This window comes from Balearica regulorum, chromosome 5, assembly GCF_011004875.1.
Source record: "Balearica regulorum gibbericeps isolate bBalReg1 chromosome 5, bBalReg1.pri, whole genome shotgun sequence".
NCBI lineage: Eukaryota > Metazoa > Chordata > Aves > Gruiformes > Gruidae > Balearica > Balearica regulorum.
This window is the reverse complement of record NC_046188.1, coordinates 17,847,089-17,864,242: the sequence shown is the minus strand read 5'-3', so window position 1 is coordinate 17,864,242 and position 17,154 is coordinate 17,847,089. Positions and strand designations below refer to the sequence as shown.

The 17,154-nt window shown below is 42.7% G+C and overlaps 2 protein-coding genes across 7 annotated transcripts in view; one reads left to right on the top strand and one right to left on the bottom strand.

Moving 5' to 3' along the window:
- Window positions 1-17,154, top strand: part of SLC24A4 (solute carrier family 24 member 4) — a 410,963-nt gene that overhangs the window by 308,448 nt on the left and 85,361 nt on the right. The gene's annotated exons all lie outside the window — the stretch shown is intronic.
- The window catches only part of ITPK1 (inositol-tetrakisphosphate 1-kinase), a 154,576-nt gene continuing 138,805 nt past the window's right edge, over window positions 1,384-17,154 (bottom strand). For all 6 annotated transcript variants that reach the window (XM_075753666.1, XM_075753667.1, XM_075753669.1 and 3 more), the window contains 3 exons: window positions 15,046-15,113; window positions 13,413-13,575; window positions 1,384-7,876 (listed from right to left, as the gene is read on the bottom strand). In XM_075753666.1, coding sequence (XP_075609781.1) covers window positions 7,554-7,876; window positions 13,413-13,575; window positions 15,046-15,113 — 554 coding nt within the window. In that variant the 3' untranslated portion in view covers window positions 1,384-7,553. The remainder of the gene's footprint in view (window positions 7,877-13,412; window positions 13,576-15,045; window positions 15,114-17,154) is intronic.

Genomic DNA, 17,154 nt, shown 5'->3' with positions numbered 1-17,154 from the left:
GGGCGTGCAGGGTCCCCTTGGCACAGGACATGGTAGGTGTCCAGAGCTGTCCTCCTCCACCCACCAGGCGAGCTTCCCCAGGGAGGGCTGGGGGAGCTGCTGGGTGGGCTGTGCCCCTCGCCCCCAGCCCTGGGCAGCCACACAGCGGCAGGAGGCGGCGGCAGCGAGGCCAAGGCACAGCCCAAAAGCTGCCCTGGCACAGGGCCTGGCTGGGGAAAGTGGACAGGAGCGAGGTGCACATCTCCCAACCTTGTCCTGAGGAGATCGCACCCTCAGTAACCTCAGGGAAACGTGCGTAGAAACAGCACTAAAATGTCAGTTATTAGGGAGTTAATCCTGCTGTAGAAGTCACATTTTACATACTGATCTTCGCTTGAATTTACATTTGAATATTGTACTTAATTTCTCCTTTTTTTGTGGCGCAGTCTCTGCCAGTAGCATCACCCATACAACCCCTTGCAAACTCAGGTCTACATGTCACAATAAATCCACAGAGACCCTCAGCCACCCACCCTGTCCCCCACCAAAACAACAAAAAAAACCAAACCGAAAACCCAAACCAACAGCAAGAAACCAAACAACCCACCACAGAAACGCAGCCACCTCCAAAGAGTTAGCCAAGATTTTCCACTAAGGATGGCGGCAGCAGGCAGAACTTGCCTATTGCTGCTACAAAATCAACAAGAAGAAAAATAACTGTTACTTGATGGAGATAATATAAATACTGTCTTAACTGGATAATCAAGTACTTTCAAACATTTGGGACCCAAGGACTTTCTTCAAAGGGAAGGATGGAGTTCAAGGCCTGAGCAGTGTGCCTGCGAGGATGCCTCACCAGCTGGTAAAAGCTGGCCCTCTGACCGCTGTACCTCTGCTCTACTTTGCTCAGCTCACGACTGCAGGGCTTGGCCTTGGGGCTGACACCAAGCCCGGATCCCCAGGCAGTGTTTACACTGAGCGGGCTTGTTGCTTAGCAAAATTTAACGTTGCTCGGTGAGACATCTCTCCTTCCTGCACTAGCCAAAATAGGGCTCTGATTAAAAATCCTGCTAGGTTTTGAGCAATCAAAAATTCCTTATCCAGGATGATGAAGGAAGAATCAGCCCAGAAGCCTATACCAGAAATAAATTCTTGAGTACAGCAGCAGCCTGAATCCCAGTGATGTTTAGCTGTGTTATACAGTAAGACAAAAATAGCCGACTTCCCACTAGTGTTAGAAGAGAAATCAAACCGAACCTTGCTCGTACAAGCAGATCCAAAGTAACTGCAAACAACTGCACTGGGGCAGGATGTGAAACCCGAATTCTCATGAAAATGGGCTCCCCCCAATGAGCTGCTCACCTCGCTGCCCTATCTGCTCATAAAGAGAAAGCAAAATAGAACTTGTTATAAGGCATTTATTTTCATTATGTGTTGGAAAGGGACAATTCTGTATTCAAAACAATTACAGAGATAATGCCACAATACCTACTGCATATTGCTTTACTGTTGAAACCAAAACATTGTCCAAAACAGGTGCTTGGTGAATGAAAAGAAAATGAATATATTACCATTGAAATCAATGCCGTTAGACGAAAGCACCATCTTCATTGTCAGATCTGATCAGTCATGCAATCGAAGATGCCAAATAGCAAGTATTTTTGGTTTTTACAGTAAGCCACAATCTTTTCAGGGTTTATATAATTCTATACAAATTTAAGTACAAAATGGGAATTATGTTTCAGAAACCATAGTGAACCGGGCCAAAGCGAATCACAAGATACACTTGTTAACACTGTACAGCTGGATTTGAACACAGATACCAATGAACTTGCGAAACCTAGCACACACACCGAATGGTCCCCAAGATTCAGCCATGCTTAGGTGAGGAGCAATGCTGGAGAGTGAAGGAGAATATCCAACACTATTCACACTCGGAGGGCCAGTTTTCTCAAAACTGTTGGGATCCCAAGGAATTGTTGTTACTCTGTTTTACGAAAGACTGCACTTTAGTATGTGGTTCTCACAAGGGTATACAGAAGCTGTACCAAATACTGAATCAGAAATAAATAATAAAAGATACATCTAATACATCTTTTATTTTTAGTATTTTTTTTTTACAGCACTGACTTTACAAGAGGATAGACAACTCATTTTTAGGGGCTGCTAACATCTGAAACAAAGTCATCACTATTTTATACTCAACATATACTCAACCTTTTAATAACTTTATATATGTATATATGACTTCACACAAAAAATGTTAAAATAATTTATATCTAAAAACTACTGTGTAAAGAATGAAGGAGGAAATAAAATATGGATTTCCTTAAAAAGGATGGAAGAGGAAGACCTGATTTTAATGAACTCCTTTTGCTGTTGCAGCAATTTCTGGAGTTTCAAGAGAGTTCCAGGCCATCAACAAAAACTGCCCAACACACTGGGAGCCCTCTGCAAACTCATGGCATGCTGGGCAAGGTCACCTGCTAATGAGCTCTTGTGGCCCATGAGCGACATAGCAGCAGCCCCAGTGGATTCACGGTAAGAAAAATCGAGAGAAAGGGAAAACATCTCCCCAGATTGCTATTAAAATCATAGACCATTGGTATCATGATGTCCACTGGCCAGGATTTTACTCCCAAGCCCTGCCTCTCCTCACCCTCCTTCTGCATCACAGATACAGGACGTTTTCTCACAGTGGATTTTTTATTTCCACAGGAAAACTGGCCCAGCAGGAGAGGTGGACCAGACCCCAATGGCCACCTGCATGCACACAGCGAGAACGATTTGGAGCCTTTGCTTGCTACAGAAGCTATTGTGCTTGTGTTGCTGAGGAATTGCTCTAACATCGCCATTTATACCTGGATCCTCTCAAACTTCAACAATCTCTAAAAATTTCTGTGGCCATGTAAACATCACAGAATCCACGGAGGATCTGAAACCCATCTGCTCAAAAGCCCAAGTGTTGATGGCCTGGATCCACACAGAGTGAACAGGGAAAGGAAAGGTAGTGAAGATGTGGAAAGTACTTTTCTGGAAGTTACATTCCTCTGAAATAGATATTAAAGCAATATTACAAATAAAATCAGCAATGTGATCTGCAACGGCGTGTCTGTTTATCTATGAAAGAGAGAGGAGATTATATTAAAGGAAATATTTTAATCTACACAAAGCATTTTCACATACTCCTAATTACAAAACAGACAGTTGCAACACCATAAAGTAATTGTCTACTGAATACAGAAATCAATACATCTCTTACTAAAAAGGAGAGAGGAAAAGAAAAAAAGCAGGGTAATGCAAGAGAACTCCTGCAAGTGTGCACATGGGGACACTGCTACAAACTCAAAATAGACTCTATTCACTAAAAAAACAAAATCCAAGATTTTCTGCACAGCTGCGGAAGGCAAGGCTGCAAGCTAGTACGAAAAAGCCTGACTCACTTGTCACTGCTGCCACGCAAAGACTTTGGGAAACCAGTTAAAAACTGATAAGCCTGCAATTTTTTTTACTGGATGGAAACAACAGAAGCATTTTTCCTTTGTTTCACTCTTTTTTGCCAGCCAATTTAAACACCTCTGGCCCCATTTATTCTGTCACCTTTGGCTTGTGTCCTGCCTATGTTACCACTTAAGTACCCGGTTGTTCCCTGGCTGGATACAGCCGCAATTATCTGGAGAACTTGAGGCTTTACCTTGAGCTATCCTCGTTACCTCCTGAAGCCTCAGGGTCGGGTTCTTAATTTGTACTCATCTATGATGAAAACCAGTTAAACCGGTGGTTTTCCATCTGAGCAACCTGCTGCGGGACCTCCTCTGCACAAACAATCACACGTTAAGAACGGAGGCAAACCCGAGGCAAAACAGCGTCGGCCCAGTGGTTACACAAACCACGCGTGTCAGCACCAACGGTCCTAGTCAGGCTGCATTTCTGCTGTTAGTTTTCACCTAATGATCGGGATGTTCTGGTACAGTCATTACAAACCCAAGCATAACACGGCAAAGTCAGCTAGAGGGGAAGGAGGACGGTGATGGCTTTACATTGCAGGCAGTAATAATACCACTCAAATTCTCTTCAACAGGGAAAAATCTTCACCTACTGAAGCTGATTACATAACTACAGCGGAAACCAGACTCCCATCTCCCCCATTACGCTGACGCAAAACCTGGAGAAATTCCAGTCAAGCTAATGGTGTCCTTGTGGATTTCTAACAGTGAAGCGGCACAGAAATAGATCCCTAAGAAGCTAACTGGTGACCATGAATTTTAATATAATTGCTCCCATCAACACAACAATAGCTATACTTCTGAAAACACAGCAGAACCTTTTCTAGCCCACAATAACAGAATTCAAACAGACATAATGGAAAATCTCCCTCAGATTGTCTGCAATTTTAAAAGCAAGGGCATTCTGGTATGGTCTAGTATTACTAGACTCCTCTACTTTTACAAAAAAAGACAAGACTACAGAATATTAACTAACTTACTGTGAAGCTTATCTTAAATCAAAACTATCCTGAACTTATCAAACGAGGCAGCAATTCAGAAAAGCACTTTAGCACAGGCTTAATAACATACGCATGCTCGAATGTTTTGCAATAACATAATTGTATGTCTGGATACTTGGTAATTTACAGTTTTGGCTTTTAAAAGTTGGTCTCCCAATTTGCCCCTGTGATTTAGCAACATTCTAGTATACGAGCCATAACGATAATTTCTGCAAGGAAATATAGTAGTACAGCAATTGCATGGTAATTTATGTGAAAACTATTGTAATGCCACATCACAACAGGTACCTGCATATCTGCACCTGGTAAATTAAAGTGATACCAATACATTTGATAAATAAAAAATAAATTACAGACTATGGGAAAAATGTCACCGATCACACCAATGACCTAAACTTGTTTTCTAGTTACTGCCAAGGTCTGGAGTAATATTTAAATATAGTATTTCTGCAAGCCTTCAGAGAATTACAAAATAAACTTCTAACAATCATTTGTAAACAAGTTTAAAATGCACAATTATATTTCAGTAGTTTATTTTGGAGAAATAAAGCAGTGCAAAATAGGCCAACCAAAATTCAGAAGGCAGCCAGGAAAATAAAATTCTTATTTGATGTTCTAACTAGGAAACAGCATACAGACATTTCCATTGGATCCAACACTCAGATTCATGTAAACATAACTTACTTTGAAAGGTCTTGAGTCACAAACCCAGTTTTAACATCATTGCTTCTTTCCCACCACCCAATAAAAAAAACCAAAACCCAAAACCAAAACCCCCAAAAAACTCCAAACCACTGTAATAAAGGGAGCAAAAGGCAAGTCTACAAACACTCCACCAGCTGGTTACAAGAAAGTACCATACAAAAATATGCACTGGCAAGTTCCTTCCTGAGGGTATCTTTTGTTACACATGTAACATAAAAACACTTTTTATTTTAAACAAACAAAAACAAACTCCAAACTGTAGATGTCAATTTTATTTCAGGCATGGCTTTATGAAAGGTTTGGTCTATCATGAATACTTTTACAAACCCTTACCTATGTACATCTGAATCGCTCACATCACACCACCCGAGACCTGCGAGCTGCGGACAACGTGGGATCCAGCAGCCTCAAAGCGTACAAGGGTTGTGAAGCACGCCCAGCTCAGAACTGACCTGCAATAGTCGAGGAAGTTGGCCGCATTTATGTGCACCCTGGGATTTGAGAGATACCACACTCACAAGGTCCTTCCAGTCCCTAGAGAAATATCTTCACATTAGTAACCCCTCTAGAGGTGGAATAATCTCTTGCGTAAATCATTCTCGAAAATCTGATCCTGGCTACAGGAAATTCCCAAGAATGGCATTCTGGGAACAAACCCAATCTCTCCTAAGGAAACCCTGTTGTTTACACAAAAGAACTGCTACACAACACTCTTCAAAACTTTTTCCCCTCCAGGACTGGTACCATCAGGTAGGGTGGTGACATCTTTTACACAGTTTACTCCTCTCTCCATGGTCTACCTGGGCTTTAAGCTCTAGATCCTTTCCTTTTGAGTAGATATCTAACACATGATACTAAACAAACTGGTATTAAATGCTGCAGTGATGGATGTTTTACAAATAGCTGCTATAGAAAGACAGAAATTCCCGTATCTGCGAGCTAGGAGCTTAACTAAGGAAATTTTCTTAACACCACCCCTCTTAAATGTATTTTAGGGCTTATATGGGGAAGGGAAGGCCACTCTGTCTACCAAAATAGTGTCTCTGTTCTCAGCACTGACAGACTTGGCTATTTCCAGTTTAGTGTTCAGAATTGGCAAAAGTTTCAGGAATTCTCAGCAGCAGAAGATGCTGCCATGCTAGAAGATGCAACAGAGGGTGAACACTGTTCACTGTGTATCTCAACAGATACAATTTCACTGTGCTATAGTTTACAAATAGTATAAAGCACTACTGCAAATTACCACACAGCCTCACCTGGCAGCTTGCAACAAAATAATGGGGTCTCTAAGCTAGAGCTGTCAAGTACTTCAACCTCATACAAAGGTACACAATTCTGCTTATGTTTAATTTGCAAAAGAAAAACAAAATGCACAGCAGCATGGATCTGTGGAAGGCAGCAACTATGTAATCCCTTAGGATCCGCAGATCAGGTGCACTGCTCCAAGGAAAATGCGCGGGTCTGTTTGCCAGCCTTTTTTGCAGAGCTATCCCAGAGTCCTCACAAGTGCAATGGAGGGAGAATTAAATTCTCTGCTAAGATGAGCTCCTTCCATTAACTCTTCCAGGATTTCACCACCAGCAGACAATTGAAAGGATGGTATTTAATCTACTGAATCACTCAACCTAACTATCAGCACCCTGTCTGGATCAAACATGTCACTGTTGGCCAAATGTGGTTAGAAGCTGCTTTTGACTGAAGCAAGGAGGCCTGGGGGAAGAACTGCAAAGCTGGAACTGGGGTGGTCACTTTGGTTCTGCCCCCTGAACAACCAGTCTGCTCTGTCCCACTCAAAGTGCCACGGCTTAACAGCAAGCTACCTGTCAACACCTTGACTGGTCAATGTTTCAAGAGATTTGGTTTAGTGATACTGAAGTTGTCTTAGCTTTCTTTTGCAATGGCCTACCTGGAAAAAGGGAACAGGGAATATTTTAGGCAAAAATCTCTAGCACTGTTACATTCAGACACTGCATTTCAACATTATTATTTTCTTGATACCATGAGGTCCGATTTTAAAATGCTGGTCACCAGTGATTACAAAGAACAACAGAAATGAAAGAGCAACCCTCCCACAATGAAAGGACTAGTGTTAAAACCCACGCATATGTAAACTCACTACAGATTTGCAACTGGAATCTGATTAAATGGATCTGAATTACTTTCTCACCCTCCACCTTTCAGTCCATTTCATCAGCAAATCAGGTTAAATCAAATGGAAGGTTTGTTTATTTTGCTTTTTTGTGTTGTGTTGGCTTTTTTTTTTTTTTTTCATTTTTCACAATTGTATTGTTACAGCCTGATCTGGTTCTGGGACCACAATTTGTATCCCTGTAGCTTTTTCTCAGTCCATGGCATTGGCAAGTTATTGAGAAGAAGCTTTTGTTGCCAATGTAGCAACGCAGTGCTGCTGGAAGCTGGGGGACACTGCTGAGTTGCAGCCTAGTCTCTGGTGTTGCAGTTTTACTGAGCTGTTGGTCTCGCTTTCCACAATCCAGGAGGAGTCTTTTCCCATGACGCTGAGACAGCCTGTGCTAGCGCAGCATATCCGCTCGTCCATGATCCCGCTGGTCTGCTCTGTCAGGAGCTTGCTGCGGTTTAGCTGGGTCACCTCAGGTGCCTGACCCTGCAGGACAGCAGCAATGTGGTTCAGGAGATCTGTGAAAAATTCGGAAACACCTTCATAACCTGAAAAGAGGAAAAATGAACAAGAAACAAAAATGCAATTAAGTCATTTTCACAAGTTCTTTGAAAGGCTTCTTCTACCAGTTTATTTCTTGGGCCCTCTAAGTGATAATAAGAAGGCTTCTTTCTTTTCCATGACATCATTTTGAGTGACTGCACGAGCAGATTAGTATAAAGAGGAACAGAGACCATTGCTACAAAAATACTTTTGTTCAATGAGAAAAATTGTCACCTTTCAGATTTTCTTTTTCCTCCCAAGTATGTATGTGTATACATAATTTTAGGTATATTCTATCATTTGTTGCCAAGTCCAGGTTTCTCCCTAAGTTACAAACTCTGTGGTATAACACTCATCTTTCCCATCCTGTTTCCAGGATTACTATGGAAAGTAGCTCTAATGCAGTTTCCTCGAGGGTCCGGACCCTCTCTAGAATTTGCCCAGCACCACCCTCAGTTAGGGAACCCCCAGAGAACAGCGGGGCTGGCTTTATACCCTACAGAAACGGCAGCTTCCCACTGTGAAAAAAGCAATGCGATGCTCATGTAATCTAACCTAACTTGGCACTTAAAACATGTTTCCTGCTATGAGCACTGTCTGAAAAAACACTCGAGGGACGGTAAACATATATCAATGATACAGTATTTGGTAGAAACATCAATCTTTTACTTCAGTACTGAAACCACCTTTCCGTATAATCAATTCCAGACAATTTACAATGTGGAATTTAACAAGAAGTTTCCTGGTTAGAACAGTTGCTCAAATACCAGGAGACATGACATTTTTGGTGACACAAAGGATGGCAGTAGGCATACAGAGCTTCTGGCTATATTGTAAACACTGTACAGGTACAGTTTTATCACTGCATTCATTTTAAAATTGAACCAGACATGCAACATATTGGTACAATGTCTTGAAATGGATCTTAACTACTGCTGCATTACCTAAAATTGTTATCAATTTGATTTAGTATTGAGAGGTGACATATGACATTCAGTGTATTTAGTGGGCTAGGCTGATTGTTTTGAAATGTCTATAAAAGTATTCTGAAGGTGACTTGGTATTAATACAGGAGACTGAAGCAGGAAATAGCAGTTTAAAAGTCCCATGTGAACAGCACACATTTACACAGCAGCACATGAGCAGACCCAGAGACCACAAAGTAAATGCACATTTTAAAACACTTTTAGTGATGTGATCACAAGGCAGAAGAGTCCCTCAGATTCCTAAATAATTCAATTTTAATCTCCATTCTCCTGTAAAGACCAAGTTCCCTTGGCAATAAAACCCCAACTTCCTGAAAAACATAAGGTAAGAGGATAATTTCACCTTAAGATAAATGTGGTGATTGGTGTATTTATAATACCACTAACCAATTAACTCTTATTCAGGCTGCTACATTGCTTTGGATTTTATTGAACTCGATCACAACTAGTAACTTAACAGGTCAGACAAAACACTTGCAATGTGAGACAATGGCTCCCAGTTTTCCTTTCGCAAAGGCCCTTAAACAGATTCACCAAACAAATTGGCCATTTCAAAACGTCAAGTTTCCCAGCGACCCACACGATAATCCATTGGTCGGCAGGGGGCAACTAGGACTCTTATGGCCGGTCATGGGAGCCAGAACAAGATCTCCACTTCTTTGACAGAGGTGCTTGTTACGCTTTCTTGCTTATGTAAAAGCCATGGGATTAGCCTTCAAATCTACTCAGAGTGCTTCAAACACCCTGGGAATAAGCCATCTCCATAGTAACAGCTTTAATATTCAGAGGAGATCCATAGTACCCTAGAGTGTTTCGTGTCTGCTCACTGAAAACAAACCAGCCTTGTTTGAGGGCACCTGGCAAACTCACAAAGAAGTTGCTTTAAATATTTAATAGCAATAAGATGGCCAGTTATTCAGTCCTGAAATCAGCAGATGTTACAGTCTAAAGAAGCTGTACGTGTCAGGCAGGCTTCCTCTGTGCAAGCCCTCTGCACGCTGGGTGGAAATGCACAAATACTTCTGCCTGGTCACTCAGAAGAAACTTCACAGGCTTGTAAAAAATAAATACAAGGAAAGGAGATAAAGAACCAGGGTGTCTCAACTCTTGAGCCACAGGATGCCTGGGGAAGGCTGCAAACTCTGTGGATATTGCCTCGCTCTGTTCACTGGCTGCTACTGCAGACCTCTCAAAAAAAGGCAATTGCAGGACATCACCATGCTGTGATGATAAGGAAATCAAGAAGGGCAGATTAAACTACACCTTTAGAAACTACTGACAATGAATTTGGGGTTCATGTCACACAAGAAATCAGTGGGAGGATATAAGTTTTGAACGCTTCAAAGCACAAAAGTTGCATGAATCGTGCTCCAGCAGGTACTATACTAGCATGGCCCATCGAAACCATTTTGGAAATGCCTGTCTACAAGAGGCCTGAATTTTGCTATGTTGACAACAGTCTCCAGGGTCCTGTAGCTAAGCATGGATAGGAAGGCAGTCCACTCAGTAACGCATCTGAAAACAAGTACCTGCTCTCCTGAGCTTTGCAGAGACAAGAAACGCTTACGAACATTTTTAAGCTAGCATTAGAGATGCTACTTGCCTGATTTTTAGGAGACTCTCCCTGATCTGGCACATTCTCGGCTTTTCTGCGTCTTCCCTTGGGCAGAGAGAAATGGATAGCCCATGTCCTGCATTTGCAGCAGCATATTTACACACACAAAGTGCATGTCCAGATCCGATGCTTCCAGCTGCCACATACACGCACACAGAACCAGCAGTTCACCTGTACTGGTGACAGGCTGCAGAACATGTGCACAAGCTGCTGCTCGGGCTGGGTGAGCTCAGCCATGGGCACAGGACAGCAGGCTACGTGGAGCCTTTTCTCTCAGTTACCTGAGGTCAGACAAAGATAAAACCCACATACTACGTGACTCTGCCTACAGTTAAATATCTCAGCTGGTAACCACAGCTAAATATAGCCCGGTGGTTTCCCACAGAGTGGGAGACACAATAGGCCTTTTAGACATTTATCTTTAAAATCTTTTTGAAGACTTGCTGGTGCTAATGCAGCAGATAACAGACAACATCCTCCTACAGGTACATCTGCTCTCAATTCTGACATTAAACTAATCTCAGGATGACATCCATGGAGTGGCAGGTTCAAAGGAGCATCAAGCCTGGTAAACACAAAAGACAGCACCCAAGGAAGCCATGCCTCTGGGCAGTTGGATAATGCCAAGCCATAGCTTGAGCTCCATGAAGAGGCTGTGAATGCACCTTAAAGAGCATCTCTTCCCCTCCCTCCCCCAGTGCAGTGGTGCAGAGATAAAGTAGCAGGTCCCCAAAGTGCCTAACTTGGCTACGGTTTGGTTCTACAGCATCCTGTCTTGCCGGACAGGATGACTTGAGGAAGAAGAGCAAGGGAAAGCCCTTTCCTGGGGCTGCAATGAGCCAGGAACAGTGAGATCCCACTGCTGATGCTGCCCATCAGTGACTCTTGAGCAGGGCTGAATTGGAACTTCTCATTAGCAAGGTGCTGGTGCCAACGATGAAGCCAGCCCTTGAAGCTGCCCAGCCTTTAATCATACTGGCCACTGGAGGGAAATGCAGCTGCTTGGGCTGAACATACTTTTGGGCAATATTCTGTGCTGAGAGGTAATTTTTCTTCTGTTGTATTTTACCCCATTACTTCTTTTCCAAAAGAAGCTGCTCCCTCAGTAGCCCTTGAGAGCAGCCCATCTCTCTCTGTTCTGATGCCTTTTACAAATCGAAGGCAGTTTTGTCTACCCCCAGCCTTCTCTCTTCCATATGTCTGGTCCCTGCTGCTATCCTCTAGACTTTCTCCAACTGGTCTTCAACCTATCCCACGGTGATAAAGCTACCTTCACTACCCACATGTTCACCACCAAAAAAATCCTGTGTGAGTCACAATGTAGGCCCGTGCACAAGAAGCTTCCCTGTGCTCTCAAGCCTCTTGAAAGGACTTGGGCTGAATATCAAAAAAACTGTTGCCTTAGGGTAGAGGTAGAGGAGAGCAGGAGGCTTAAGGCAGTTCTGCAAAATTCTGCTACTACTACTCTTTAAATAGTTAAGTTCTACTCCTCTTTAAATAGTTAAGTTTGCCACTAGTTGTTCCCCAATCTGGACTTTTCAACATTTCAAGAAAAGGGGAATTTCAGTCTGTGCAAAGCACTAAATCCAAAGCAATACTTGAAAAAACAAACAAACAAACCAAAACCAAAATACCAAACCAAAATTCAGGATGCAAGATCACAAAAGAACATCATGCATCATTGACTTAAAGACCTGGTGTCTGAAATATAATCCCATTCATAAAACTGATATGGCTCCATCTGACACCCAATATAGGTTGTTTCACTGCTCTTGGCAGAAGGTTGTTTTCACAGGTCTGCAGACTGCATTCAACACCATATGGTAGAACCAAGCTGAAAAGTGACCGGAGAATAGCAGGGCTGGAGTTTTAAACGGAAGCCAGTCACTGTGGAGATAGACAGGCAAGGAACTACAGGGCAGTAGTGGGATTGAGGACCTGGATTGAAAGAATAAGAAGAATGGGGGCTCAGGGCAAGATCTCTAAATGTAAAGACACCTCAGCCTTATTGAAAAGTCTTCAATAACAGGTGAAACAAACTATGTAACAGCCTGTGTATGTCTCTGGAAACAAATATCATTATTCAGATAATGAGAAGAGATTCTCAAAGAGAAAAAAAACCAATCAAAACAGCACCAAATGAGATGATGTATTCTTTTCCTGTGTTAGGCTACTGAATTTAGCTGAAGTGACAGACCATTATTGCCTCCCATTATACACACTTAAAATCCTTTTAACAATTCCAGTGGTCAAGGAGCTTGTTTAGGTGTTTCCAAGACATATATTGCACTAAAAGAAGCAGAGGACAAATTTACCCATTTTCACACGCTCTATTCTATTGTTTTACTCTGGGATCCACTTATGAGAACCTCCAAGAATATTTAACCCTACACAGCAACTTCTGTGCACCTACAATTTTATAATCTTCTTCAGATTCCTGGTGGTGTTGCTTTTGTGCACAAAATGTCTTTTCGTGGGGAATAAGTTTGCACAGGAAGAGATTTTCAAGGGAACAGTTTGCTGCTTCCACCCCCTCAACACTTTTAATGGCACACAGTCTAGAAAAAAAGAAATCTTAAAAGGCTCTCTTAAAATAGAATGTATTATTCTTTTCATCTTCAAAGGGACAGGTCCCAGCACACAGTCCCACAGTTCAGTTCCCAGGCATCCCTTTGCAGGGAAGAGCATGACAGCCGTATTACAGCTGCCCACTAAAATTTGACCGTATCTCCTAAGAGCTAATATTTCACTAGCACATTCCATATCTAGATTAGGGTTCTGCTCTTCCCGGATTAAACAGTGTGTGATCTCAGAACAATTTGACTGCTGCCCTACTGTCCCTACCTGGGAAGCAATGATGTGAAACACCAGCAGTAAAACTTCACACTAAGCACATGCTGCACAGATTCCACAAAGCACAAGTGGAAAGGCCTTTCTCACCTGGGAATGCATTTATATCAATGACCGCATGCTGCCCAGTCTGATTGTTAATGATGATATCAATCCCAAAGAGAGAAACGCCCAGAGCTTGCCGCAGCGCCTTAGAGATTTCCCGGATGACGTCGTCGTTTGGCCGCTCAAATACTCCTTCGATTTTATCCAGCTATAGTGGAAAAAAGACACATTACTAAGGGACTCTGAAACAGTCTTTTTAGTGGAAAAATTGATTTTCAGAGGTTTCCAGGTGCATATCCACCAAATCTAGTTGCAGAAACCTGGTGGCATGAAACAGGGAAAGACCAAAGAGAAAATTCTTTAATAATTCAGAATTGTTCCTATATTGGAAGTTCACCTGCTCTAAAGCACCTAGTTCTTCCTCTTTATACTGGTCCAGCTCCTCGAGAGACAGAGCAGAGTAGGAATGAATGGAGAATCAGACTCACTATTTTAAGTACTAGATCTACACCTTAAAAAACCAAATACAGCTGGCATGTTTAACCCTGTGCTGCAAACATTCTGGATATCATTATGTTACTTCAATGTAGATTAAGGTCTGTGTTTAAAAAGGCTGATAAGACAGACTCCTGCTCTTAATTTCATCTGAGCCATACAACACAACTCAGCTGATATCTTCAGGGCAGAGGGCTAATTCAAAGGGGATATCTTTTATGTTGGTTCTCATGTGTAAATTATTCTATAAACGTTTATTACAATGAACAACTCAGGTTACTCATGACTGGAAGATGTAATTTTCTTCACTTTTTAAACATGTTATGCAGCACAAGTATGCTGTTATGCCTGCAGAACTGTGTATGGAATATGTACGTGTATGAGATGGCAGGTACACCACAGGAGCATATACTCTAAGTTTGAAAGTAAATTAAGTCATAAAGGGATTTATGACTAGCACAATTACAATATTAATATTTAGCATGCCTATCAGTGTTGCATACAACTTAAAATTTAATCACTGCTGACTATGAAACTACTCCTAAATAGAGCTTGTAAAACAGAAAAGAATCTGGAGACTTAAGAGATTGAAAGGACCAAGTCCTGTAAAGTGACTTTCTCAGTAGCTGAGTGGCTGAGATCTTGTTAGGATTCATACATGCAAAGCTTATTAAAAGGACTGATAATGCAAGCATGAAACTGTGCAGCAAGATGGCACTGCTGGACTCAGGAGACACCCAGAAATGGTCCTGTGGTCACAGTCCGGGTGTGCTCGCACAGCGGACAGCTACTGGCCGAAGGCAATTTCTCTGCTTGAATTTTCACTGTTTGTCTTTCCTCATAGAACTGAGTCCTAGAAGGGTGATTTACACTTATTAAACTCTCTGCATAGGAAAGGCCAGATATTTGCATTCAGAACCTCCTTCTTTCTTTTGCCTAGATTAACTGTGGGGAGTTTAGGCCTGGCAAGCAGCACAGTCCTGCTGCATCAGTGTTTCCTCACCAGAGCTTGGTAAGGAAAATCAGAGGGGGACACTCTGATTCGTTGTATCAAACAGACCTCAGCCTGCAACACAGAAGCAGACGACTTGTGAAGGAGAGTCACTAGCTACTAACACTTATACATGAAAGGACTAGATAGTTTTCCAGCTGCGCTAGAGGAAAATAGACCAAGTATACTTACTGCTGTTAAGACAGATGAGGATTCTGGCTTTGAAACATTGTGGCTGTTGAAAAATATTGATTCTCTGTCTGGAATTAAAAGAGAGTTGTAAATAACTTTATACTAGATTTTAATTTCCAAAGGATTAGTCCAAGGAACAGTAGATGGCACTGCAGCCCTGGGAATCCGGTCTTGATCCCTACTGGGCAGTCCCTGCCACCCACCCCACCCACGGGGCCTCTCCTGCCTGCTGGCACTTGGCTGCCTGCGCAGGCAGGGACCCACGGCTGGGTCACCCGCGGTTTTCGGACATTGGACTGCAAATACCTAGAATGGCACGGGCTTAATAGAAACCAGTTTCCTTTCCTTCACCAGAGCGAATTAACTAAGTTCAGTAAGATAATGAACTTAATTTCTGCTAATTTGCTATAGTCAAAGAAACAGCTCCAATGGGAAGGTGAGAAGCTGCATTTGCTGCAGGCAGCAGATGGATAGCACCCAGGGTACGCTGAGATCCCTGTGAATCAAGGGAGGGCAGTGTCACTGTGGAGGAAAGCAGTAAATTGCATGGTCAGGACCCGCCCTCCCTTTGGAGGCACCACAGGAATGCAGGAGACACCCGGAGGCAACAGCCACCACTAATGTACCATGGTGGAAACCATGGGGAGAACTGTACCAGCACCTCTCGCCCCCACTCCCTCTGTGCCAGATGTTTTACTGGTGGGGAGAAATCCACCACAAGTCTCCCCTAGGGACTCCCACCACAGCAGACTGATGGCATCGTACAGACAACCCACATGGGAACACCCGGACTAAAGTCTCAGCACACAGGTGGCACCAGCAACAGAGTATTTCTGCTGTGCTGGTCTCTCTGAATGGACATTTAAGAGCAGCCACAGGGCCATGCACAATAAAGATGGGGGAGCTGTGAAAAGCAAACCCAAATCCACTCTGCAGTCTGACACCACCATGTACTCTTCTTGCCTCTCCTCCCATTTAGAAAGACCCTGTACTTTCAGAGAATCAGCTCCTGGAGTGCCTTACAGCTGCCAGATCTGCTTAACTGTCGGATCTGCCTAGTTAGGTGCCTGTAGCACAGCCGCCTTAAACTCTCCTGATGAGGGCAAGAAAGCCAGACACTTATCCTAATCTGTCCACAAAACTTATTTTCATGTGGGCTTCCAGACAACTTTCAAGTCTTACACTAACAGATGAGATATTAGCTAAGGCATTTTTAGAAAGACGCTGTAAAACATTCCCTTTCAGCAAAAGTAAGACCAACTGTCCTAGGAGTTTATATGAACACAGATTCTGGCCTACTTAACTTTGATCAGGACATCGAGCAGACCAAAATGTAAATACATCTGCACTTACAGGCATATATACATACAGACAAGGACTTTTACTGGGATCCTACTATACATGCACTAAAAAAAATAGGTATCTGTGTGCAGAACGCAATGGTGGGCACACATGGACACACTATGCTCAGCAGAAACACTAAGTGACAAGAAACCTGCACTTGTTTCTTCATCTCCTTCAGTTTGCTACCTTCTGCCCTCCCACCCCACCTCCTGGGTTTGTGCAGTTGCAGGCAGATCGTGCTCCCATCCATGCCCTGCTAATCTCTTCTTGCTTCTGAAGGCCCACAGAATGCAGTTCTCAGAAAATCAGCTTTTCTTCCATAAAGGAAATTTTAGTAACCTTTAATGAAAACTCTTGAAGTGCTGCTGTCTAGTGACATATAGGAGGATCACTGTCCTTGCCCCCAACACAGCTGGTATCTACAAACCAAAGGACACTTCCCACCAAGGTTTACAACAGTGGGCCTCACATGAACAGAGTGGCTCATTTAGGGGAGAGCACACACGATCTTTAATTTAAACACACATACATAATCAAGGTAAAAATAGGGAAAGGAAGTTCTGAAATGATGGAATCCAGGAAATTCTCTCCAAAGCACATTTATAAATAAACTCCGGAACAAATGACACATGAAATTACTGTGAAATTAAGAGAATTTCTCTCCCTTTCCCCCTTTCCACATGACATAAACCACTGTTTCTAACAGGTAAGACTCAGGTTACCATTGCATAAATATTTACTATACGAATGTCATTCGTATGTTTT